General features: G+C 52.4%; 1 protein-coding gene across 1 annotated transcript; it reads left to right on the forward strand.

Annotated features, from left to right (window-relative positions):
* Positions 1-3,038: 3,038 nt before the first annotated feature.
* COL9A3 (collagen type IX alpha 3 chain) lies at positions 3,039-24,184 on the forward strand (the record flags this gene model as incomplete). The annotated part of the gene is made up of 32 exons (XM_080925712.1): positions 3,039-3,104; positions 3,634-3,702; positions 4,766-4,801; positions 5,298-5,369; positions 5,950-6,003; positions 6,933-6,968; positions 7,197-7,220; positions 7,459-7,512; positions 7,864-7,917; positions 8,240-8,281; positions 9,340-9,396; positions 9,846-9,899; positions 10,525-10,578; positions 10,851-10,904; positions 11,130-11,183; positions 11,896-11,949; positions 12,601-12,654; positions 13,466-13,519; positions 13,621-13,674; positions 14,103-14,147; positions 14,244-14,297; positions 14,580-14,633; positions 15,178-15,231; positions 15,347-15,535; positions 16,870-16,905; positions 17,977-18,021; positions 19,148-19,180; positions 19,338-19,484; positions 19,668-19,722; positions 20,314-20,496; positions 22,988-23,065; positions 23,994-24,184. The coding sequence occupies 32 exons, from the start codon at positions 3,039-3,041 to the stop codon at positions 24,182-24,184; spliced, it is 2,160 nt and encodes a 719-aa protein (XP_080781838.1).
* Between the last annotated feature and the right edge of the window lie 175 nt (positions 24,185-24,359).

Consider the following 24,359-nt stretch of genomic DNA (forward strand, 5'->3'; position numbering starts at 1 on the left):
TCTTTTGGTGTGGCCCATTTTCTGTTTGGTTGCCTGTGACCTCTAACCTTCTCTCTTGTCCCCAGTTGAGAGCACTGTGGCCAATTCCACTTTTAACTTTGTCTGCTCTTGCTGGGAACAGGTTCCAAGCACAAGTACTCCACACAGACCTCTCCTAAATATACAGCCTCTGGCTGGATGTGGTGGCCTATGCCTTTAATCCCAGTCCTCAAGAGTGAGAGGAAGGTGAATCTTTGAGCTTGAAGTCAGCCTGGTCTACAAATCAAGTTCCAGGACAGACAGGGCTGTTAGAGAACCCTGTGTGTGGGGTTTGTGTGTGTGTGTGTGTGTGTAAGTGTAATACAAGACTAGGTCATCAGCCCCTTACATAGTCTGGGAACCGTCCTGGGTTTGTGTGTCTATGTGTCTAGACTGGTCCTTTCTGCCCTCTCTGCTGATGGGCCTCCCAGAGGTGCTGTCTTCAAGGCCTTATCTGGCCATCAGACTGGAATCCACTGTAGCTTCTCTCCTGGCTTTTCCCTCTTCTGATTCCCCAGTGCAGACCTTGGAGAGGAGGGAGCCCCACCTGTCTCTGGGCAAGCGAAGTGACAATCAAGCACAGCCCTGGGTGTCCTGAGGAAGATCACAGTTGCCCCTGAGTGCCATTTCTTGTGAAAGTGGAGGTACAGAGCCGTGTCCTAAGGCTAGCTCAGGGAGGCTATGAGCCCCTTGCACCTTGGCTGTTATTTGGCTCATTGGTAAGGCTTCCATCCCGACATGGAAATAGATGCTCTTAAGGTGCACAGAAGGCATCTGGTAACCTCAGTAGGTAACCCTCTGTCTTAGGGTTTCTATTCCTGCACAAACATCATGACCAAGAAGCAAGTTGGGGAGGAAAGGGTTTATTCAGCTTACACTTCCACAATGCTGATCATTATCAAAGGAAGTCAGGACTGGAACTCAAGCAGGTCAGGAAGCAGGAGCTGATGCAGAGTCCATGGAAGGATGTTACTTACTGGCTTGCTTCCCCTGGTTTGTTCAGCCTACTTTCTCATAAAACCCAGGACTACCAGCCCAGGATGTCACCACCCACAATGAGCTGGGCCCTCTCCCCTTGATCACTAGTTGAGAAAATGCCTTACAGCTGGATTTCATGGAGGCATTTCCCCAACTGAGGCTTCTTTCTCTGTGATAACTCCAGCCTGCATTAAGTAGACACAAAACCAGCCAGTACACCCTCTGATCCCAAGTGCCCAGGCACCTCTGACTAGATAGCTGAGATTCAAGTTGGATGGGGAATATCAACCCTTGAAAGTGAGGAGAGGCTCTAGGAATGGCAGGCCATTCTATCTCCTTGATCCCCTGACCTTCAGGGAGAACAGTTCCAAAACAGGTAAACAAAGCTACAGCAGTTCAGGGCAGGTTCTAGGAGGCCTGCAGACAATGTGGGTATGAGGGAGCCAAAGGCCAAGACCGCCTCAGTGCTAACCCTCTCCCCGGCCACTCTGAAGGCCATCTGCCTCATCGGAGTATCCCGAGGAACCTGGGTAAGGAAGCAGGTACATTACAGGGGCATGACACCCTGGTTTCAAATCGAATTAAGTCACCCGTCCCAGCCCCTGGGATGGGCTGTTGAGAGACCCCCAACTGTAGCCTCTGCCATCTGAACTGCTTCCCTTAAACAATGTATTTTTCTAAAGAGGTGTTTTGGTGTGTCTCAGACTGCTTGAGGGCAAGGCTTTCTGAGCTGCTCCTGGTTACACCCCCACCCCAGTACATTCACAGGCACCTGCTGCAGACCTGAGCAGGTGGTGGGTGCTTGGTAATGGAGGAAAACCACAGCTATCCATTGGGGCCACTTTGCTCATATGCACACTCGTACCCTTATCAGGTTAATCCCTGCCAGCAGACTGGAAACTTTTACCATGCCCTGTAAACCCAGAGCAGTGTTAGGGAAACTCAGATTTGCAGAAAGGACAGGTAGGCTGGGACCCTGCAGCCTCGGGTGATTTCAGTGTTAGAAAGATTGAAGGGACAGGGCTAGCTAAGGAGATGGGTGAGCTGTTAAGAACATTTATAGGGGCTTTCATTATATAAAAGATGGTTAAGTGGTTAAGAGTACTAAGTGCTCTTCCAGAGGTCCTGAGTTCAACTCCCAGCAACCACATGGTGGCTCACAACCATCTGTAATGGGATCTGATGCTGCAGTGTGCTCATACATAAATTACTGTTTTTTTAAAAAGCGCTGTCACTCTTGCAGAGGACCCATATTTCATTCCTAGCACCCACCTGGAGGCTCCTAACCATCTTTCTGACTGACTTCTGGGCACAAGGTACGCACATACATGCAGGCAAAACAATCATACACATAACCTAGTAAAATAATCTGAAGAAGGCGAGATAAGAGATTACTGATGGAGGCCTGCTTCCAGGTCTTAACACTGGGTCCATATCTCCTCCAGCCCACTTGATCTTCAGGCTGCTTCTTTCCTCTTCCAGTTCTTCTCGCTCCCTCCTGGGTACAGAGTGCAACCTAAAAGGGTTTTCAGTGGTGGCTGAAAAGAGGCGTCCAACACCACCCTCCCCAGAACCTGGTGCCAAGCTCTAAAGAAAGGTCTGAGGTGGCTAGCAAGAAGCGCTAGACTGTCACTATACAGAATCCTTGCCATGGTAGGCTTTGGAAAAGGAGATCTACCCACAGGGATTTGGGCAGTTTGGGCGTGCCCTTCGCAGTTCTTAAAAGATGCCCTTCACTGTGGGAGTTCACTCAGGAGAGGAGTGGGAGAGAAAAGAGTCTTTCTTATGCGCTGAAAGGTGCGTGTGTAACGCGCGGTCCTGGGATAATTTTAACTCAAGAGGAGATCCAGAAAATGTTGCTGGGTTTTTTCTTTCCAGCCCACGCGGCGCCCCGCCGGCTCAGGTGGGCCCCGGCTGAATGAGGGGCTTGTGCGCGGGTGGGGCGGGGCAGGGCGGGGCGCACAGCCTCGCGCCGCCCCCAGCCCCTCTCCCCACCCTGCTGCCCGCCGCTCGGCGCCAGCCGCTCAGAGCGCCTGCCAGCCATGACCGGAGCGCCTGCCCTAGCCCTGCTGCTGCTGGGGCAGCTCCTGACGGCCACCTCCGCGCAGGTGAGCGCGGGCCCGCGGGTGCTTATGGGGTCGGGGATAGGGCGGGACGTCGAACCGTATAGCCTGGAACAACTCAAGCCCCTTGGGCCAACCCCTGAGCCCCGCCGCTAAGGACCCTTGAGCACATCTGTGGCAGCCTCTTCGCCACCTCGCTCCAGTTGACGATGGTGATGCAGCTGAGCCCCACGGACACCAAGATATGTCAGCCATGATCCTGGGCTTCCACTTGTCTTCACCCAACCGGGTCAGGCCGCTGCCAAGCGCTGCCACTATTGCCACCACGCTCAGAACACACAACGTTGCCTTTGTTCCTGCAGACTCCCTGCGGGGCCGCAGCACAACCACTCCTGGCGCAAACGCCTTGGCGCCAGGCTCCAGCGCAGGAGATTTTGGGGTTTTTTAAGGCAGGCAGGGAGGAGGGTCGTGGGCCACTGTCACAGGCTCCAAAATTTCTTGGGCTAGGGAAAATGGGACGAGAAGGCTGACATGTTGGGAAAGAGGCTTACCTAATAACTTATCTCAATTTCAGAAAGTGGGACCTCGAGGCCCCCCTGGTCCCCAAGGGCCTCCTGGAAAGCCCGGCAAGGATGGCATCGATGTGAGTTGGGAGAGGAATGGGGAAGGTGCCCTGAGACGCCTGGCCTTGTAACCACCAACCCAAGTCCTTCCTCTCAGAGCTACGGTGGCACAGAATACCCCAGTGGAGCTAAAAGGACCTCGGTCCTCTTTGGGGCAAATGCTGGGGTACAAATGACAGGGTAGTCCTTGAGCTAGAAGCTTTAGCTCCGAGACACATGTGCTCCTATATTTCAGGGGTGTGTGACATGTTACTCTGGAGACCTAAGGGTCTTCCTGGTACTGAAAATAGATCCAGTCTTGGAGGGACTGGGATCCAGCTTGACCTTTGGGGTGTACCAACCATTCAGTTCCTGTACAAACAGTTTCAGGAGGTAAATGAAGTCTTGCAGCTCCGCCACACCCTGTCCCATCATCTAGAGTGAAAGGCTTCTCATGGAGTCTTCCCCAGGAAGGCCAGCCTCCAGTCACTTGCGTGTTCCTCTGGGGACTCCATAGAGCTAGGGAAAGCTGCGCTAAGAATGCCTGAATTCTTCTCAGACTTCCAAGAGTCCCAGAACCTAACTCAGTTGCAATGGCCACTGGGTCCCTCATGCCCCTCCTGGGACACCATATTGGACCTGGGTGGCTCAGGCCCTTATCCTCTACTGTAGCTGAGCACCCAGGCTCTGAGACTCTTAAAGCCTCATATGAAAGAGGTTCTGCGGGTATCCATAGAGAATGGACTGGAGGGACACATTTCTGAAAAATGCATGAGGAAGTGCCATTCCCCCCAGTAAATGGAGTCAAGAGGCTGCTTGGCTCACCACAGCTGCTCTGTAAAGCTCTTAGGTCAGTCCAGAGGGACCATTAGGTTCTGAAGGCTACAGTGCCACTGCGTTCCTAGATGATCCCCAAATGATTTCTAGCTCACCCTATCCCTGGCTTTCTTGCAGAGGAGAGGTCACCAGGTATAGATGAGAGGCTCTGAGGACCCCACAATGTTTCTGTGGGCCCAGCTTCGGGAACTGGATTGAAGAAAGGTCCGGCTCTAGGGTGGGTTTCCTGTTTTCAGGGTTTATGAGTGCTCACTTTCATTTCTGCAGGGAGAAACTGGCCCTCCAGGTCTGCCTGGCCTTCAAGTAAGTGTCTCTGGTTGGAAAGGGGAGGGGTGGATGCAGAAAACAAAAGGTCACTGATGCCCTGTTCTCACTTCTGTGGGCCTGTGTTGCCCTAGGAGAGGCCTGAAGGCAGAGCCCAGAATCGGTCTGGAGGGGAGCCTGTGGGACTCTGCTCAGTCTGGCTGAAAGTTCTTTGTGCCAGACAGTAGAGCTCTATAATGTCTCCCCACTGTGTTTGTGTGGGCCCCTCACCTTGGCTGAAGATCCTGAGCCACCCAGGTCCAACAGAGAGTAACCCTGTTGATCTTTTGCTAGGGATGCTGGATCCGTTTGGTGAACGTCCAGTTGATGAAATGGGACTAGGGAAATCTTTTGGGGTTCCACCAGAGTAGCAGGGTACGGAGCCATCACCACAGCTGGCTGGTACCCAACATGGAGAGGACATATCTCCCTTGATGAAGTCTAAAGCTTAGAGCCGGGTACTTGTTGCATAACTCTGTCCTTTCCTCCTACCCAGGGACCCAAAGGGACCTCGGGGAAGCCGGGGAAGCCGGGAGAGGCAGGGCTGCCTGGACTGCCTGGTGTAGATGTGAGTGTCCCCTCCTCCTGCATCCCTGCCTCACCTCACCCCTGTGCCGGGCCCAGCCAAGGGTCAGGATTTCACTGCAGTTCTGAAGCTGGGCTTATTCAGGCAGGAAACCTTGTCTTGACAGAAGTTGCAGTAGTTCCCAACGGGGGTCCTTGGCCTTCATCCCAGACTCTGCCAGCTCCTGGCCGAGACAGAACCAGTTTCCTGGAGTCTGCAGTCCCATCAGCTCTTGCTGATCCAAGAACAAGGGCCCATTGTCTGGCTTCCAGCCCCACGCTGGCCACACCGGTGTCCCGCTGAGCCCCCTGATGCTTTGATGGACAGCGTGTCCTCAAGGCCAGGATCTGACACAGGCCAGCGGGACATAGGACTGAGCTGCTGGACCTGTGTTTAGCCATCACAGGGCTTGGTAGCAGATTTTCCACATGCTGGCTCCACCCCCTCCCAGAGCTTTGGGTGTACCATGGTCTGTGCCTCTGAGTTCCTAGTTAAGAAAGAGTCTGTAGCTTATTCTTCTGTGGCAAGGCATGTGTGGCTCATTTGGTGGCTTCTTGTGCCCACCCTCTGCCTTCCTCTCCAGGGCCTGACAGGGAGGGATGGACCCGCAGGACCCAAAGGTGCCCCTGGAGAACGGGTAAGTGTCTCAGTTCCAGGGGCTGCGGTCCAGAGGTTAGGTTCCCAGAAGTTCTGTAGATGGCATCCACGACCATACTCACTGGGCCCTGTCCCAATGCTCTGCTTTAGGGCGGGGGGGGGGGCTGAGTGCACAGCCCCTGTGTTCTCCTCGCCAGAAACCCCACAGCTATACCTGGTCAGTGTCCCCCTGGGATTCAGAGCAGGTGGAGCGGTGTGGGGTGCACAGGAGGAAGCACTTCACACCCCTGAGTCCAACAGTCTTCACTGAACCCCCCATTCATTCCCTAGTAAACTGACTCCCGCTGTTCCTGAAGTTTTGTCCATAACTCTCCTTCATCTCAGGGGAGAGGTAGTCACACGAGCACAAAGCACCCCAGAGGGGTGGGTGGGGCACAAGGACAGAGCCAGCATGGGGACTCAGATGTGTGCAACACCTGAATGAAAGCAGCTAGCTAGTGGCCAGCTGGGCTGCTACTTGCTTAGCCTGGGACAGGCAGATCCCAGGCTGCCTGGCAGACACTGTGACTACGGTGCAAGAACCAACTTCTTGGCAAGCCAGACATTTCACACCTGTCTACCAAGCTGGTGGTTTTCTCACACAAACCGAGGCCTGAATTCTCAGAAACCTTTGTAGGCTAGTGTTGGCACAGCTGGAAGGCAGGCTGGGGTCCCTAACTGTATGGCTCGTGCCCACCTTTGTGCCCTGCCCCACCTGTTGGTTCTGCCCACCCACTAGCAACCTGCTTGGCCCATGCTTTTCCTCCACACTCACCGAGGCTAGGACAGCAGAACCTCACATGTCTTCTTCCCTACAGAGGTTTCTTGCCCTGATCCCCGCCTTGACAGAGTTATGACCAAAGGAAAGAAAATACAAGCAGAGGCCGGAGTTTCTTCCCTGTGCACTCTGACCCTTGTTTTCCTTTTCAGGGAAGTCTAGGACCCCCAGGGCCACCAGGACTTGGGGTAAGTACCATCCTCTCCTCCCTGTGGGGTTTTTATTGTGGTGTGGCATTCCTGGGGTCCCTTGCAGCTCCTCCTATGGCCTGGCTTTGGCCTAGACTCCTAGAGCTTTATCTGGATTATGGTTTCTGTGTGAGTGGGGGTGGCTCTTCTAAATCAGGCACCTCACTTTCCCTGGACCCCTACCCTATGTGCCCCACCTATGCTCTGACCTCATTCTTGGCTTTGCAGGGCAAAGGCCTCCCTGGACCTCCTGTGAGTATTTACCACCCTCTGGCCCCTCCCAAGCGTGTACATTTCCAGAGCAGCTCTTGCTGAAGCCTGTTTTCTCTGGGATATCCCAGGTCATGGCAGAGTGGTCTTCTTAGGGTTCATTTCATTCTGACTTCTTCACATATGGAGTCCTGGCTTTTCAAAGGGCAGGTGGCACTGGTGGGATTCCCTCATTCGGGGTCACGGGTTGCCCATCTCCCTCTGTTTTTACCTCCTTCAGGGAGAGGCAGGAGCGAGTGGCCTCCCAGGTGGGATTGGTCTGCGTGGCCCCCCGGTGAGTGACTCCTCCTCGCACCTCCACTGCACGGGTGGATGTGGTCTCCATACCACACTTGACCAGAGGCTCCCTGTTTCTCCTCCTACTTACCTTCTCCCTGTCCCTTCCCTCTTCCTGTGCACTCTGTCCTCACTGTTCCATCTGCACCCCAAACCCCCTGACCTGGTGGGCCCTGACAGAAGCCCAGGCAGAGAGCCACCCCATGACTCAGAGTGGCAGACAGATACCGGCATGGCTTCGTCCAGGGAGGATTAAAGGGAGCTGTAGTATCTGTCCTCCATTTTGGGGGGAAGCTGGTGACCTCACTCAGCGGGGCAGGCTCTACTCTGAGTCATGAATTCTTTGTAGGGACCCTCTGGACTTCCAGGCCTGCCTGGCCCCCCAGGACCTCCTGGGCCTCCTGTAAGTACTGGAGGGGAACCCTGTCAGGCATCCTAGACTAACTGGGTTGGGCCCCACCTTAAACCTGCCCAGGCTCTGTGCCATTCCCCAGAAGCAGGTGGGATACAGGAACTGCAATAGCATTCAAGGTCACCTTGCCCCAAGGATAGATGCTTTTTATTGTCATGCTTTTTATTGTCACCGGCAATGCAGACGGGTCAGTAGTGCCTTGCACTGGCACTGGTGAGATAGGATTGAGGGTTTCAAGCCCTCGGTTAGATTAAAGTCAAGGACAGGGTGTGGGAGAGTGGGTACACACCAGCTACCTCTTTGTATGTTGAAGGGAAACCCTGGAGTCCTCCCTGAAGGTGCTACTGATCTGCAGGTATGCATTTGTGGTGATTATGGAGGGGTTATGGGACGTTCCTACTTTGGAGGATGAGTCTTTCCTGAGGCCACTGCTTGGTAGAGGTGGAGGAGGGTGTGTGTGTGTGTGTGTGTGTGTGTGTGTGTGTGTGTGTGTGTCTTCCATGACAGCATTTCTATTCCTAGAGGGACCTGCTTGCTCAGCAACAAGAAGGAGCTCTGAGCTCTGCAGATGGTTCCAGGCACAGGCCTGGCCTCATCTGCAATTCTCACTGCCTATATCTGTGTTGTCCCTAACAAAGCTACTAGCCACAGGGAGGTGACACTAGAGCCGTACAGTACACTTCCCTCAGGTGGCAACTCTGCTTCCTGCAGAGCCACCTCTTAGCTGCTGTCAATCATAGGTGGTAAGTAGCCACCACACTGGGTGACTAAGGCCTGGTCTGTTGCGGGAGGGAGTTTGTGTGTGGTTTCAACCCTGTCTGGATACAGTCTCATTTAACACTGATGGTCGCATGTCTACTGCTCTTCACCCTTACTCGGCATCCCCAACATTTGCTCTAGAAGGGAAAGTAGGGTTCTTCTAAATGAGGCCAGTGTTGAGCCTCTGGGATGGGCTGCTGGATAGAAGTTAATAGTCCCGCTATGCACCCAGGCTGGACCTGGCCAGTTCAGTGTGAAGAGAGCTAGAAATCTCCATCAGTGTCCCGTTGTGTGGTGTGGGATGGCCATCAAACCAGAGATTGGCGCCATTGGTTGAGTTCACAAGGCGTTCCTCCTAACAGCCACCAGGTGCCTGGTCACAAGATGAAGGCCCCTTTGTGGAGCCTGAAGCCAGTATGTAAATAGCTGCTTTGAGGTTGAGTCTGTAGAGAAGTCTGTGCTGTGCAGGAAGGTGACTGGCTGCCATCACCTTCCCGAAGTCACTTCACCTCAGGCACTGAATGGGGCCCTGTTTAGGTTTGTCTCCATCACTGGAGAGATGGTTCCTCACAGTTCTCCCCGCTTGCTGCTGGTCTCTCTTGGGATCCTGCCTCATTTGTCTCGGAAGGGTCTGATCCTTCTGCTTTTCCACAGTGTCCCGCCATCTGCCCTCCAGGCCCTCCAGGCCCCCCAGGAATGCCGGGGTTCAAGGTGAGCCAGCAGCTGTGGGTGATAGGCTGAGCATAGTCTCCACTGACAGAGGCTGTTGGGTCCCCACAGGCTATACCGCTAGAGCTTTTATAGTCTGAGCCTAGACTCAGTATTGTTAGTGGGGGGACAGAATTGTCATCTTTTCTCACCTCTGTGACACACTGGAAGCTGCTGTGACCATGCTAGGCCTGGCCTAAGAGATCAGAGGAGGCAGAGACAGATAAGAGATAGGATCCTAACCCTATTTGTCTTGGGGCCCTTGGAAAGCATAGTCACAGACCCTCTTGGGCCTAGGTTTTTCTGTCTGGTTCCTGGCCTTAGACTCGGAATGACATGCTGCTGTTTGCGCTGACTGGCTGCACAGACCTTGACTCTGCATGGGCAGATGGGGAGGTGGGGGGTGGGGCATGTGTGGGTCTGGGGACAATGACTTCTGTGATTGTTTCCAGGGGCCTACTGGCTACAAAGGGGAACAAGGAGAAGTTGGCAAAGATGGTGAGAAGGTAAAAACACTGTCCACGTGTGGTTAACTGACCTAGAAACAGCAACCACAGTAGGGGCTAGAACAGCTGGGGGAAGGGCCTGGTATTTCCTCAATGGGGGCTGGCTAGTCAGAGCTGGGTGACCTGGAACCTTTTATGTAAACAAATTTCTTTCTCCTCTATCTGACATCATGTGGAAGCTCCTGGGATGCTAAGGGTCCCTGAGGACACTTGGCTTTAGGCTTAAAATGTTCATTAAAGTCTCTGCTGCTCTCAGCTTGTGGCCACTGTCCTAGAAGGCCCTTGCCCTTGCTGCATGCTGGGAAGAGGTCTGGGATACACTTGTGATGGCAGAAGTGGCTGAGTCCAGACTGCTGGGTACAGAGTAGGTACTTCCCCACTTGACCAGGAAGAGATGCCTAGGAAGACCTGGGGATCTTGCTTGAACAGAGACCCCCTGATCCTGCCCAGGCAGTGGTGAGGTCACCATGTTTATGTAGCCTTTTTACAGCTACTCAACCTCTGCAACACAGCTCTGAAGTAGGAGGAATGCCTATCCTGGCTCAGACTCATGAGAGGGACCAGTGAGCAGTGGAAGATGCTAGAACTAGGGTGAACTGTCTGACTGCTGCTTTCTCTGTTACAGGGTAATCCTGGCCCCCCTGGGCCTCCTGGAATCCCAGGCACCGTAGGGCTACAGGTGAGGATAGGGATGGATCAGGGTGGTGAGGTGGAGACCCCTTTTTGATGATCACCCCAAGGGAAGCTAGTTTAGACTTCAGGGACAGTTAACCAGCTCTTGAAGAATGGTCACATCCATTCTGACAACAAGGCTAGTGATGCCCCCTCCAAAGGCCTCAGGTGATGTCTAGGACCAATGACAAGGCCTTAGGGAACTCGGAGGCAAGATTTATGGTGGCTGTTCAGGTAAATGTGTTGTCTGGGCCCTGTAGCTCTGTTCTGTCCCCTCAGGGCCCACGAGGATTACGAGGACTTCCAGGGCCGCTTGGGCCCCCTGGGGACCGGGTAAGTGCTGTTGGCTCCATGGAGGGCTGTGGGTCCACCTAGGTCAGCCCTGGTAGTTGGGTGCCTGGAATGGTTCAAACCCAGACTTTGTTAAGGCTCAGGATAAAAGAGCCTCAGCAGCCAGCATCAAAGATCTTCCTGGCTGGCAACTTGAGACTGTGCTAGAGCCTTCCTCTGGGTATCTGTTCTTGTGAGAGGATGTCATAAGCCTTCTCTCCTTTACAGGGTCCCATTGGGTTTCGGGGCCCCCCTGGGATCCCAGGAGCACCTGGGAAAGCGGTATGTATCTATCTAGGTTAGATGGTGGACTTGGTACCAGCCTAGACCCTCTGACCCCTTGACTTTACCATCTGCTGCTGGTTCACATACATGCCACCCTTTGTCCCACTGGGCTGCCTCTACTCTGTCCCAGGGTGAGCTGTCCATAGGTACATGGGGGACTCAGGACATAGCGAGGGATGGTATAGCAATGAGGTCCAGAGCACACAAGAAGTCGCACAGGACAATGTGTCATGCTGGTGACAGACAGCTTGCATCTGTCCTGAATGGGAGATCTGCCTCCTTTATTATCTGGATATGAACTGGGGACAATGGTGTCATGTGACCTTCTGCAGCAGGAGGCTGCCTGTGATCAGGTCTAGAGAGCTAAGCCAGGCAAAACCTGGAGGAGCTTCAGTCAAGACCCACAGCTTGGGGCTGGAGAGGTGGCTCAGCGGTTAGGAGCACTGACTCCTCTTCCAGAGGTCCTGAGTTCAATTCCCAGCAACCACATGGTGGCTCACAACCAACTGTAATGGGATCTGATGCCCTCTTCTGGTGTGTCTGAGGACAGTGTGCTTATAATAAACAAACAAACAAACAAATAAAAAAGTTCAAGGCTGGCATGGTTTACAAAGCAAAACCTTATCTTAAAAAAAAAAAAAAAAAGACCCACAGCTTTTCTGTTTTCTCTGTGTTGTTAACCTGTCCCTACCCCCTTGTTATTTTTTAGGGTGACAGGGGTGAAAGGGGACCAGAAGGGTTCCGTGGCCCTAAGGGTGACCTGGTAAGTGAGAGGAAGCTTGGTTCTCTGGGCCTTTCTATACAGATCTCACTTCTGTAGCTGTGGGCCCTGCTAGGGGCGTGGCTCTCTATGCTGGATCTGAATGGTTCAGGTCCTCCCCCTGCTCCCTGCAAACACCCAAAGCTCATATGGAAGACTTGACTCTAGAGCAGTCAGCAGTGAAGTTCTGAGCAGAGGCTGGGGAACGGGCCACTGAGCTCAAACCCTGGCCCTAGTCCAGCCCTAGACTGGGTCGGCACCATTGCCAGCCCGGGTGGTAGACGTTTCCTTCCTACACCTCACTGTCTCAAACTGTCCACCCCAGATGGAGGCTCTGAAGTGAGGCATAGGGACAGGAGCTAAGTAGACGCTCAGGTTTCTCCTGAACAGAAGGGGCTGTCGTGGCTGAACAGAGCCGCACATAGTGACCACAGCTCCTAAGGTCGCCCCATGAGCAGGGTCTTCGAGAGGCCCTGGTGATGGAGCCTAGCTCTAGGTTGGGATGAGTCATGACACGTTCCCCAGGGAAAGCACAGTACGCCTGATGAACCAAAAGCTGGGCCTGTGTGGCTGAGCCTGTGGGGACATGGTGAGGCAGGATGGGGTGTCCTGGGGGTCTCAACTGCAGCTGCTTGTGTCCTATGTTTCCTTTAGGGCAGGCCTGGTCCCAAAGGAATCCCCGGAGTGGCCGGGCCAGGCGGAGAACCAGTGAGTATCTTGGACATATGCGGGGTCAAGCGTTGTGTTATGGCCACATAAACTGCCCCCGCTCAGAATTGCTACTCCTCTGGGCTGAGCTGTCACTATTTATAACCATTCTTCTTAGGTTCTCTTTCCATTTACAGGGCCCTGCTTCACAGGTGTGTGATCTATGATAGGTCACAGACCCTACTCAAAAGTGCCTGTGTTATATATAGTCTAACCTTCAGATGGCTCTTGCCATTCAAACCGCTGTGGTTCTTCAGCTCCCAAAAGTCCCAACACAAACACACACACACCCGTGCTCCATCATTCCCAACAGCTCCCCGAAACCCACAGCAGCAGCGCCTAGCAGTTAGTACTCCCCAACGGTATCCACCAACTGCTCTGGCAGCCCCAGAAACCCATGGCTTCCCCAGCAGCTTCCAATATCGCCAGCAGTTCAGAAGTTCCCAGAAATCTACAGTAGCACCTCACAGCTCCCAGCAGCCCAAGACAGTACCCCACAGCAGCGATCGTCTCCCGTTTGCTCCAGCCTGAAGTTCGGCAGCTGCTGTACCCCTACAGAAATTAGTAGTCTAAGATCAGGCCCTTTCTGACCCCCGAGAAGACAGGTGATAGGTTGGAGCCTGAGCATCCTGTCTATACATGTACTCCCTTCCAAGGTCTCTGAGGGTGGCATAGAGCCACCTAGCCAGGGAAACACAACCACTGTCAGGAACTCAAGAGACATTTTTAGTTTTGAGGGTGAAAAAGGGGTTCTTCAGGGGGACAAGGTGTTTCTCTGTCTGAAGGGTCTAACATAGTCCCTTGTCTTTAGGGCATGCCAGGCAAGGATGGCAAGGATGGTGTGCCAGGAATTGACGGTGAGAAGGTTGGTGCCTGGCTGGATGCTTGCCGGGAGGAGGTGGAAGATTTCAGCTTCCCAAGGCCTTAGCACCATTCATCCTCCTCCCCTACTCACTGTCCTTGCAGGGGGAGGCTGGTCGCAATGGTGCCCCAGGAGAGAAAGGCCCCAATGGGTTGCCGGTGAGTGTCCAAGCTAGGTAGGTTAGTTGCTCTGGGTTAGCTTCTGCATTTGTCCTAGGGATGGATCTACTGGGATCCAGCACACCGCTGGTGCTAGAAGTCAGGGGCCTACTTTACCACATCTGTACTCTCACCTGTGGGGCACATGGAAATGAGCCTGTGTTCATCCTGGACATTGTGGGTTCACCCGGAAGATGCTGCCTGGGGTTGCTCACAGGGCCTCTCATCAGACTGGGGAGGCGGTGAGAGTCAGCTTTACCCTTTGGGAGCTCTCTGCCTGGCCTATGTGCACTCCCATGTGGACATTCTCTACACGCATGCCCTCTGTGGGCTCAGCAGTCTCGGCTCTGATCCTGGCACCCAGCCCTAACCCAAACTCCAGCCTTGACTCAGACCTTGACCCTGACCCCTGATCCCTGTTCTGGCAGGGACTCCCTGGACGAGCAGGGTCCAAAGGCGAGAAAGGAGAACCGGTAAGTGGCTGCTTTGCCCCAGAGAGGAAGTATAGCATGCAGTGCTGTGTGGGGGATGGTGGGGACATAGTACTCACTGTCTCTTCACTTGTATAGGGTAGAACTGGGGAGCTGGGCGAGGCTGGCCCCTCTGGAGAGCCCGGTATTCCTGTGAGTATCCCCATGTGAACATAGGAGGATCTTGTCCCTCCTTTTCCTCCTCCCCTGTGTGTACACAGAGACTCCACCTTGCCTATGCATGCTGAGGACCTGTCCCTCCCCACCTTGCATACACAGGAACTCTGTCTTTCCTTCTATGTATATGTGTAGACTCTACCCCCCCCCCCCGTATGTGCACATAGGAACTCTGCTCTCTCCATATGTATGCAGAGACCTTGCCCCTTCTCACACATGTCAAAGGGGACCCTGACCTCACCTTTTCTTTCCTAACAGGGAGATGTTGGTGTTCCGGGGGAGCGTGGCGAGGCTGGTCACAGGGGCTCAGTGGTAAGCGGGAAACACAACCCCTTGGGGAGGTCACAGAGACATGGGCAGGGAGGGGTAGCACTTTGGGGTTTATGAATGGACCAGTTTCCCAAAGCCTGGGAATGGTAGGAGATGGGTGAATCTGGCCTTCTTTATCCCTCACCCTCTGGTGCCATGTTGAGCTACACTGGCCTCAGATTCTTTAATGCTACCGTGCAGCTGAGACTCTGGCAAATAGAGATGGAAATTTTCTTGCCCTTATAACCCTTGGAGTCACTTTCCCTGAGGGCCTGTGGAAGGTACCTGACACTCAGCTAGCCTGACAAATTAGTTATAGACTATGTAAACCCTGAGATCGGTTCCCCACGCTCAGTTGTCCCAGAGCACGTCTGTGCTTGTGCCTCCAAACCTAACAACTTAGAGATGACTCAGAACTTGTGCACTGTCCACTCAGCCTCCCGACATCCAGTGGAGGCTCAGCTGGGCTTCCTGGGCCACACAGACTCCTAGAGCCTCCAGGAACTCCCTGGATCTCACAATATCCACTCATGCCTTGGTCTTTTAGGGGGCTCTTGGCCCACAAGGTCCTCCTGGGGCTCCTGGTGTCCGTGGCTTCCAGGTGGGTAAAGTTGGAGTAAGGTTTAAGCCATTGAGCCCTGGTTCGCTGGGCAGAGGAGTGGCCCTGGCTGGATTCTTCTGGGTGCTGACTAACTGGGATCTTGTCCAATTCACAGGGCCAAAAAGGCACCATAGGAGATCCTGGCCTTCCAGGCCCCCAAGGCCTACGGGGAGATGTGGGTGACCGGGTAAGGGTCCTTCTCTTCTGCCTCTCTGCTCTAACCAGTCTACACAGACCCAAGCCAGCAGCAGCCTCCTCCTTCCCACATGGGTGGCAGGGATGGTCGCACCCACTCTGCGGACAGGTGCCCTTGACCCTTTTCTCGTTCACTCTGTTGGTGTTCTTCTTGGGGAAGAAGAGATCTAGACTTCTCCCTGCTCTGTCACAAGCCCTGCACGCAGGTCTAGAAGAACCAATAACTGGGACAAGGGGAGACCTGGGAACTTGAGGCTCTAGGTCCTGGGCTGCAGTTGGGTGTGAGCTCAGACCCCAATGGCCCCAGTTTTTGAACATGTAACTTTCCAAGGCTCTCTGCTGATGGCCCTATGACAACCAGTGACATTTGGCATTGTGCAGGGACAGGGCCCAGAGGAGTTGTGGCTTACTCAGGTCCTCACTGGTTAGTGGATAAGACCTGGGGACCCCTGAGAGGAGTCTGGGGGTCTGGTCTGGGGTCTTTAGAAACTATGTGATTGCTTTCTTGATCCCCACTTGGCAAGGACGAAACACTCTTCAAATGTGTGCCATCCTATCGGAGGCACTAGGATACCTCTACAGTCACAGGGAGCCCACAGAAACCAGCACCACACAGCAGGGACAGTGGGTGCTTTATTAGCCTCTAGTCAGGAAATTCCAGGGGTTAGGGAATTTGCCAATAGCTCTGAGGGCTCTAAGCTAGTAGAGGGGAAAGCTTGGTGGTAACGGTGATGATGTCTGCCCAGCAGAGAGGAGACACTTCACAGGCTTTCTCTTCCCTGGATAGCTCCTGCCTTTGCTTTCACATTTAATTCTCTTTTTAAAAAGGATTTATTTATTTTAATCTTGTGTATATGATGCTTGGCCACATGGATGAATGTATACCATATGTATAAGAGCCCAAGGATGTTAAGGGGGGGTCAGTCCCTGGAACTAGAGTTACAGATGGATGTGAGCCACCTGATGCAATGCTGGGAACCAAATCCAGGTTTTCTACAAGAGCAGCTTCCCCCTCCCTCTCTCTCCCTCCCACCCTCTCTCCTTCTCTCCCCCCTTTTGCTCTCTCTGTGTGTGTCTCTCTCTGTGTGTGTCCCTGTCTGTCTTTTTGTGTCTCTGTTCTGTGTGAATGAGTAAGCGTGTGTGTGTCAGAGAGAGAGAGAGAGAGAGAGAGAGAAATCGAAGACAGCAGTAGCTGATATAAAGAATTCACTGTCCAGGGAAAGCTGACCCTTCAAGAACCAGAGAGGCATGGATGGCTTATACTGCTGTTATCTCTGGACTTGGGTCTGGCAGCTGGGGCTGGGGTGCTGTTTCTAAGCCCCTTACCATAGGAAGAATTTCTATACCTATTGTAGGTGGGATTCCTGCCTCTGCTGTGCAGGGCCATGACACCACATGGGTACTCCCAGGGTTCCTCTAATCTAGAACCTTCTCTCTACCTAGGGTCCAGGAGGTGCCACAGGCCCTAAGGGAGACCAGGTGAGAATCCAGTGCATGGTCAGGTCAGCTCTAGGCCAGCTGGCTGTGGGGTTACTTTCAGAACTCTTGAGAGGTTCCTTTGTCTCTTCCCTCCCTCCATTTTGCTTCTGATTTCTTCCACCCTGCTTAGCACAGCCCTGGACATCAGCAGGGAGGGACAAAGGCAGCTGCTTTACTAGGTGCAATTTATTAAAAAATCAATCCGTTTTTCCTTTCCATCCACTTAGTTCCCAACAATAATGACTCTGAGACTAATTATTTGTTTTTAAATGCTTTGGCTCATTCCCTGGTGAGCTTGTAACTTATTTAACCCATTCAAACTATTCTACGTCTACCACTTGGTTAGTTACCTCTCTTCAGTCACGGCCTGCTTTTTTATGCCTCAGCGTCTCCCTTGACTCTCCATTCTGTCCCGAATTCAACTACCTGCTGGTTTACACACACCACACCCCTATCACCTCAGTCTCCCTTTTATACTCTATTTCCCAGAATCCTCTCTGCCTGGAGGTGTCCCACCTCCTATTTCCTGCCCCAGCTCATTGGCCATTGGCTTTTTTTTTTTTTTTTTTTTTTTTTTTTTTTTGGACAGGTGATGCATATAAGAGTGTCTCTCTACATGTAGTTGTCCAGATGGTCACTGTATGGCCTGGGTGGCAAACTGGCTTTGTAAAAGGGGCAAAGTCTGGGCTCTAAGACTTACATTGTAAAAGCAGGTTAGAGCCGTGTGGCTTCTCTCTGAAGCCCATTTCCTTCCTGAAACAGCCCAGAGGGTGGACTGCGGCTGCTGCCTCCATCCTCACAGCCACTGCTTTCTCCTCTCTGAGTGATCCAGGGCTTTTCCATCTAATGCCACCAAGGTGCTACCAGCAGGAAAGCCTCACAGTGCGAATGAATGACTTCAGTTTTGTAGTCCTCTTGGACGGTGGCTCTGGGTTCTTGTGTTGCGTTGGGAGCTCCATCTAGTACAGGATCCTCACCTGGACTCTGGCCTGAGTCTTAGGATCAGTAATAGATAGACAAGTGGCTCTGGGTGGGGAGGAGCCATTGGTGATATTAGTGTGTTGTCTTCAGGGCATTGCAGGTTCTGATGGTCTTCCAGGGGACAAAGGAGAGCTGGTGAGTATGTCTGAGCCCCTTACTGTGAACTGAGAGCCACCCAGTCAGTTTGGGTGGTAACTGTCCCATTGATGAGGTATCTGAGGATAACAGGTAAGGTATAAATAGCACCCCCACCATGTGTCCAGGCCTTGCCATCCCATTTTGTGGTAGGGGAGAGTGGGGTCTGGGAGACACAAGCAGGGTGGTTCCCTGCTGAGGTGTAGGACTCTCTGGGGATGTTGTCACATTCTGCCTAGGAAGGTCACCTTGCTTGAATCAGCCACTGCTGAGGTCTAAGCAGAGAACACTCCACTTAACAGAGTTGGAACCTGGGCCTGTTATAAAACAGAACTCTGACCGAGTCCCACTCACAACTCTCCTGAAGGCAGCCTTGGGTCTCTGATGGGAAGCCCTTTCTAGCTTCAAGGTGACCAAGAATTTCAGTTCAGTAGTGATGTGTTTGCTTTTGTCCAAGCCTAGCTCCAGAGAGCTTGCTTCTAGATAGTAACCATCGTCCACTGTAAACCTGTTACACCTTTAACGCATATAATCCCAGTTGATTGATTGTTCTTTATCTTAGCAGATTCTTGACAGAGCCTTAGAATCAGGCCCACCTGATCACCCTCAGACTGATGAATTGGTAGGCAGTGGCTGTGTGGGACAAAGCCCCTGCCAGCTACCAACATCTATGTAGTGCCAGTTACCATAATGGTGAGCCAAGTGGGGACTTCACCATCTGCCCTTCCTTGCTTCAGCTGTGGATAGCCACAGTATCAAGCAGGGCCAATAGCTGGGCCCAATCAACCCACTTACACTCTTGGAGCTGAGTCCAAATGACGAGGCCCCAGCTAGGAAAAGGCCCAGAGTCTCAGGGCAGAGGTGTTCAACTCAGCATCCATAATGTCACAGCGAAGAGACTGGAAGTGAGACATTCAGTAGTTAGAGCAAGTTCCAGGCAGCCAGTGAAGTCAGACTTCAGGGGAAAGAGGTATGAGAACCGCACTGTAGGCGAGAGGGAAGAACACCCTTGGCGGTGTCTGTGAGCGAAGCACTCGAGTTCTGTCTTCCACGCATCATGTGCTGGGTCAGTTTTGGAGCTACTTCCACACACCCCATAGTTGATGTATACACCTCCTCTTCACAGGGTCCTAACGGCCCCGTTGGACAAAAAGGAGAGGTGAGTACCTCCCAGATACTTTGACAACATATCCTCTGGGTGGGCAGTTGCCTTGTAAAGCACCCCCTAGATCTGAGATGTGCTGGCCACTCATTTTCAGGTCCAGGCCTTCCCAAGGAGGGCTCACTCTGACTCCCTTCCTCTTGTTTTTCTGCAGGCCGGCAGCCGAGGGGAACTGGGCCCCAAAGGCATCCAGGGCCCCAATGGCACCAGTGGAGTCCAGGGCGTACCTGGTCCCCCAGGTCCACTGGGCTTCCAAGGTGTCCAGGGTGTCCCAGGTATCACAGGGAAGCCGGGAGTTCCGGTTCGTAGCTTTTTCTTTCTCTTATGTTATGGGTTTTGAACTTGTGCTGGGCTTAGATCATGGTTTGGTTTCCTTTTGGTTTTTGTTTCTTGTGAACTATCAGTTGTTTTGGGAGTTCGGTGCTGGGTAAGTCGGGATTACTGTGCACTGCCCAACCTGCTGACGAACCTGGGTGAATTACAGGGCAAGGAAGCCAGTGAACAGCGAATCAGGGAGCTGTGTGGGGGGATGATCAGCGGTGAGTCTCCTGCGCATGCCCCGCCCTCACACAGCTCCGCCCTGTCCTCCCTACCTTACCAGTCCTCTGACCTCAAGGAGGGCTACTCACTTCCCAGCGTGTGACAATGCAGGGTACTCAGAGGAGCCCCAACTAACTACTGAGGGCAACAAAAGAAACCGGGTGCTGGTGGCGCACACCGGCATCCCCAGCACTTGAGAGGCAGAGGCAGAGGCGGGCGGATCCCTGAGTTGGAAGCCAGCCTGGTCTGCAGAGTTCCAGGACAGCCGGGGCCACACAGAGAAACCCTGTCTCGAAGAAACAAAATCCAATCAAACAAAAAACCAATTACAAGGAAGAAACTACTGTGCCCTTTGACTGGGAGGGACACTTCCCCAAGTGGCTTTGAACTTCCCATTCCAGCAGGAGAGGTAGTCCAAGAGAAGGGCCCCTCCCATCTCCTCTGGCATAGTCTAGAGCAGATAAAATAATCATTTTTGGCCAGTGAGTGAAAATCCCCTTCTGACAGAGAGCTGGCCGTATTATACTTTGCATGAAGATGTTTTGGTAATCCTCTCTGAAGTATGTGCCTGGCACTCTGTTTTTCAAAAGAGCAAATCGCACAGTTGGCTGCACACCTGAGGAAGCCCTTAGCACCAGGCTCCATCGGCAGGCCTGGTCCGGCTGGCCCTCCAGGCCCTCCAGGCCCCCCAGGCTCCATTGGCCACCCTGGCGCTCGGGGTCCCCCTGGATACCGTGGTCCCACTGGGGAACTAGGAGATCCTGGACCAAGAGGTAAGTATTTGACTTAAGTGAGATATGATCATGCTGCTCTGATGGCAGTGTCTCGGTCACACGAGGAAACCCTAGTTTTCTGCAGCACTGAACAGCACAGCTCTGCCCTTTCATGCTGGGATACCTGACTCCTGAAGTCCAGGGAAGAGAGGACTCAAGGAACAGTCAGGTTCAATGTCAGATTGCCATTTGTGCTGTTGATTCACTGCATGGTCCCGAGACCCAGGAGCAGCACTGCAGTCTACGTGGCTCACCTAGAAATGCTATAAAGATGCAGCCAACAGTCTGGTTATGCCACATACACTCTAGGACTCATTCAGGGAGAGGGCTGGGCCTTTGTGCTTTTGGGACCAGCACAGGTAATTTCTTACCATTCTGTGGGAAGCACAGAACCTTTAATGGGATGGTTTTTCTCAAATACCACCAGAACAAAACTTGTTTGGGTTGTAAGCAATACATAATAGAAACCCACTTTTACTCTGGAGCCCAGAAGATTGGCGGTACATGACAATGTCAGGGGCAAACAGCAAAAACAACTAATTCAGCTGTGTTTAAGATGGTGTGAATCAGGTCAGACCTTATTTCTTGTCTGCTGATGTCATAGCTACTGGCACAATCTATGGCCAGCTTTCTGGAAGATAGCTGGAGCATCAGACACAAACTGGGGGTTGTGATAGCCGACTGTGTGAACTGATGGGCACCAGCCTTTTCCAAAGCCTGTTGAAATTTGCATATTTTAAAATGTAGACTTCTCAAGCTTCATGTTGCCCTGGTGACAAGTCTGAAGCCCCTGATTCCACCTTGTTCTGATTGGCTAATAGCTTCCTGTTTCCCAAAAGTAGTTCTAAGAAAAGAATCTGTATGGGAAACAATTCTGAGTCCCTCATCTTCTCTAAGGTGTAAATGTAAAAACTCTGGTATGTGGGCTTGGCATAGTTTGTACCTCATTTTCACCTGTTCCTAAAAATCCTTGGAGACACTGGAGAGCAAACACGGAGAATTAATCTTGTCTCAGTGTAGTGTCTGTCCCAAATCAACTTTCCAGTGACTGTTTTCTCTGCCACCCCTCCAGAGTGTGGCCTTCGTAGGTAGTCTGTGCCATCTGGTGTCCTGTGAGTGACTGCCATTAAAAAAAAATGTATAGGATTTCAGAACAAGCATCTGAATTCCTTCTAGGCTAAAAATAAAACTTAGAGCATTATGAACCAGTTTGACACCAGAGGCCATGACAGGGATAAGGATCCAGGAAGCCTGCTGGGATGGCCATGCAAACCTGTTTTCTGTTTGAAGGGCATGCACACTGTCCGTTCTGTGTGAGGCACTGGGCATCTTTGTTTTTGAGTGTGCGCAAGGATGCCATGAGCCCACTGTGGAGAATGTACATGTGTGATTAGACCTTCTCAAACACCAATCACAGGCCATGGTCATTGCTGTGCCAAGACCTCCTTGGACACGGTGTCGAATTGAGATCCACCACAGGGAACCAGTGAGCTGTCAGAAGGCATTAAAGCTCACACACCGGGGCAGCCCCTCCAGGCCACTGGACTGGAGGCAATAGCACCACTCCGAACAGCAACAGAAATCAGTTCAACGAGTAGCAATGGCCTTAGCTTTTGACCACAATCACACCTGCATGTGCTGCCATGAACTCAGAAATGCCAGAAAACCATCCCAGCTGCACCTGTGTCATTGGAGGTTGTTTGCCTTTTACTTTTGCTGTTCTTGAGCTGCTGGGAATTTAAGGTCAGGCCTCATGCATACTAGGCAAGTGCTCTATCATGGAACAGGAGCCCCAGCCCTGTGTAACCATAACTAGATCAAAACAGAGGTGAAGGAATTGAACACTTAGGGGATATCTAAAAACACTGTAGTGCCCAATGTGATCCCAGCACTTGAAGGACTGAGGCAGGAGGATCACTGTGAGTTGGAAGTCAGCAGGGGCTGCATAGTGAGCTACAGACTGAGACTTTTGTCTCATTAAATTAAAGCATCCTTTGATAAGCCCTAGGTCCAAACTCATACTGAAAACATGAACACCAGATAACACGACTGTTTCAGAGGCATAAATATTTTTTTTTAATTTTTAAAAAAGATTTGTGTATATGAGCACACTGTCATTGTCTTCAGACACAGCAGAAGGCATCAGATCTCATTACAGATGGTTGTGAGCCACCATGTGGTTTCTGTGATTTGAACTCAGGACCTCTGGAAGAGCAGTCAGTGTTCTTAACCACAGAGCCATCTCTCCAGCCCATAAATATTTTCAATAAACTAAAATGCCACCAGTGATTTTAGAGGTAAGGGTGGTATCAGCTGGTGTGTTAGGGATGTAGGCATGCATGCTAACTCTGGTGAGACTTCCACTAAGCTGGACTTTGTGAGCAGCCTCACTTCAGGAAATGCTTAAAAAAGCAGCAAGCTGTGTGGAAAGAAGACGGGAAATCCAGCACTGTGATCTGCTCTAACCTGCCTGTTCCTTTCCTCATTGCAGGGGGGCAAGGTGACAGAGGAGACAAGGGAGCAATAGGTGCAGGGCTGGATGGACCTGCTGGGGACCAGGGCTACCAAGGTAGGCCACTGCTGTCACACAGTTCTGGGGAAGGGCTGCGCATGTTTTTCATTTGGCAAAGCATTAAGGACCTGGTTAGGAGCTGCTTCTATAACTCTCTGGGCTCCTCCAGTCAGGCCAAGGAGCAGATGTGCTTGGGTGACTCTCCTTGCCTCCTTTGTGAAGCACAGCCCCTCTCCTTGGCTCACAAGGAGCAACCTTCCTCCTCTGTGAGCAGTACCCTCCTTCATGAGGTATAGCCTCTCTCCCTGAGGGACAACTCTTCAAAGCACCCCTGCCCCTCTGTTTATATGGTCTCCTGACTGTCCTGTTGGCAACCCCCAGCTACATGTCTGTGTGGCCTTCAGTATTACCTCTAAGATGCCATCCCAGATGTGTTTTCACATTTTCGGTACCTCATGTTGAATGGCTATGGCCATTTACCCCTAGGTAAAACTGCAACTTCTTCCCAGGCTGCCTGCCAACAACAAATAGGCTCTTAAATTTTTTTTTTGCTTATATATTTTATGTATGTGGGTATTTTTGTCTATGGGTACATCCTTCCACCAAAAAGGCCATTGGACTCATTGGATTTCATGAGTTATGTAAGACCACAGTCACCACGTGGGTGCTGGGAACTGGACTCAGGACCTCAGGAAAAGTGGCAGTGCTTTTAACTGCCGAGCCATTTCTCCAGCTCCTCCTAATATGTTCTTGACATGCATCCCACAGTGCACCATGTCTTCAGAACATGCTCTTTGTGACTAGTGTGGCCTCAGCTGTACCTGCCCACCTCCTGCCCAGCCACCTGTCTTCCCCCTGCTTTTTTGGGCTCTGTGCCCGAGCTCTTCATCTCTGACCTCTTACTGTTCAGAAGTTAGCCGCTAGAGACAATCTTCCAAGTAGATTGTGAATGGCCTCTAACTAACTGCACTCTCCTGGTTTCTAGGGCCTCAAGGCGTGCCTGGCATCAGCAAAGATGGTCGAGATGGTGCTCATGGTGAGCCTGGCCTTCCTGGTGATCCTGGCCTTCCTGGAGCTGCTGGTGCTCAGGGGACCCCAGGAATTTGCGACACCTCAGCCTGCCAAGGAGCTGTGTTAGGGGGCGGCGGGGAAAAGTCAGGTCCTCGGAGCTCATAAACAAGAACTTTAGTAGGAAGTGACTGTCAGAGCACTCCAGCAGGCAGCAGGGATGAGCGCTGTGGCTATGGACAGGAATGGACAGCAGCTGGCTATAGGCAGCTAGTCCCTCCTGGTCTGCTGCCTGGCCCCAAGAACATCTATTGGTGCCACTGTCACTGTACCATCTTCAGGA

Source organism: Micromys minutus (assembly GCF_963924665.1).
Source record: "Micromys minutus genome assembly, chromosome: 11".
Taxonomy (NCBI): domain Eukaryota; kingdom Metazoa; phylum Chordata; class Mammalia; order Rodentia; family Muridae; genus Micromys; species Micromys minutus.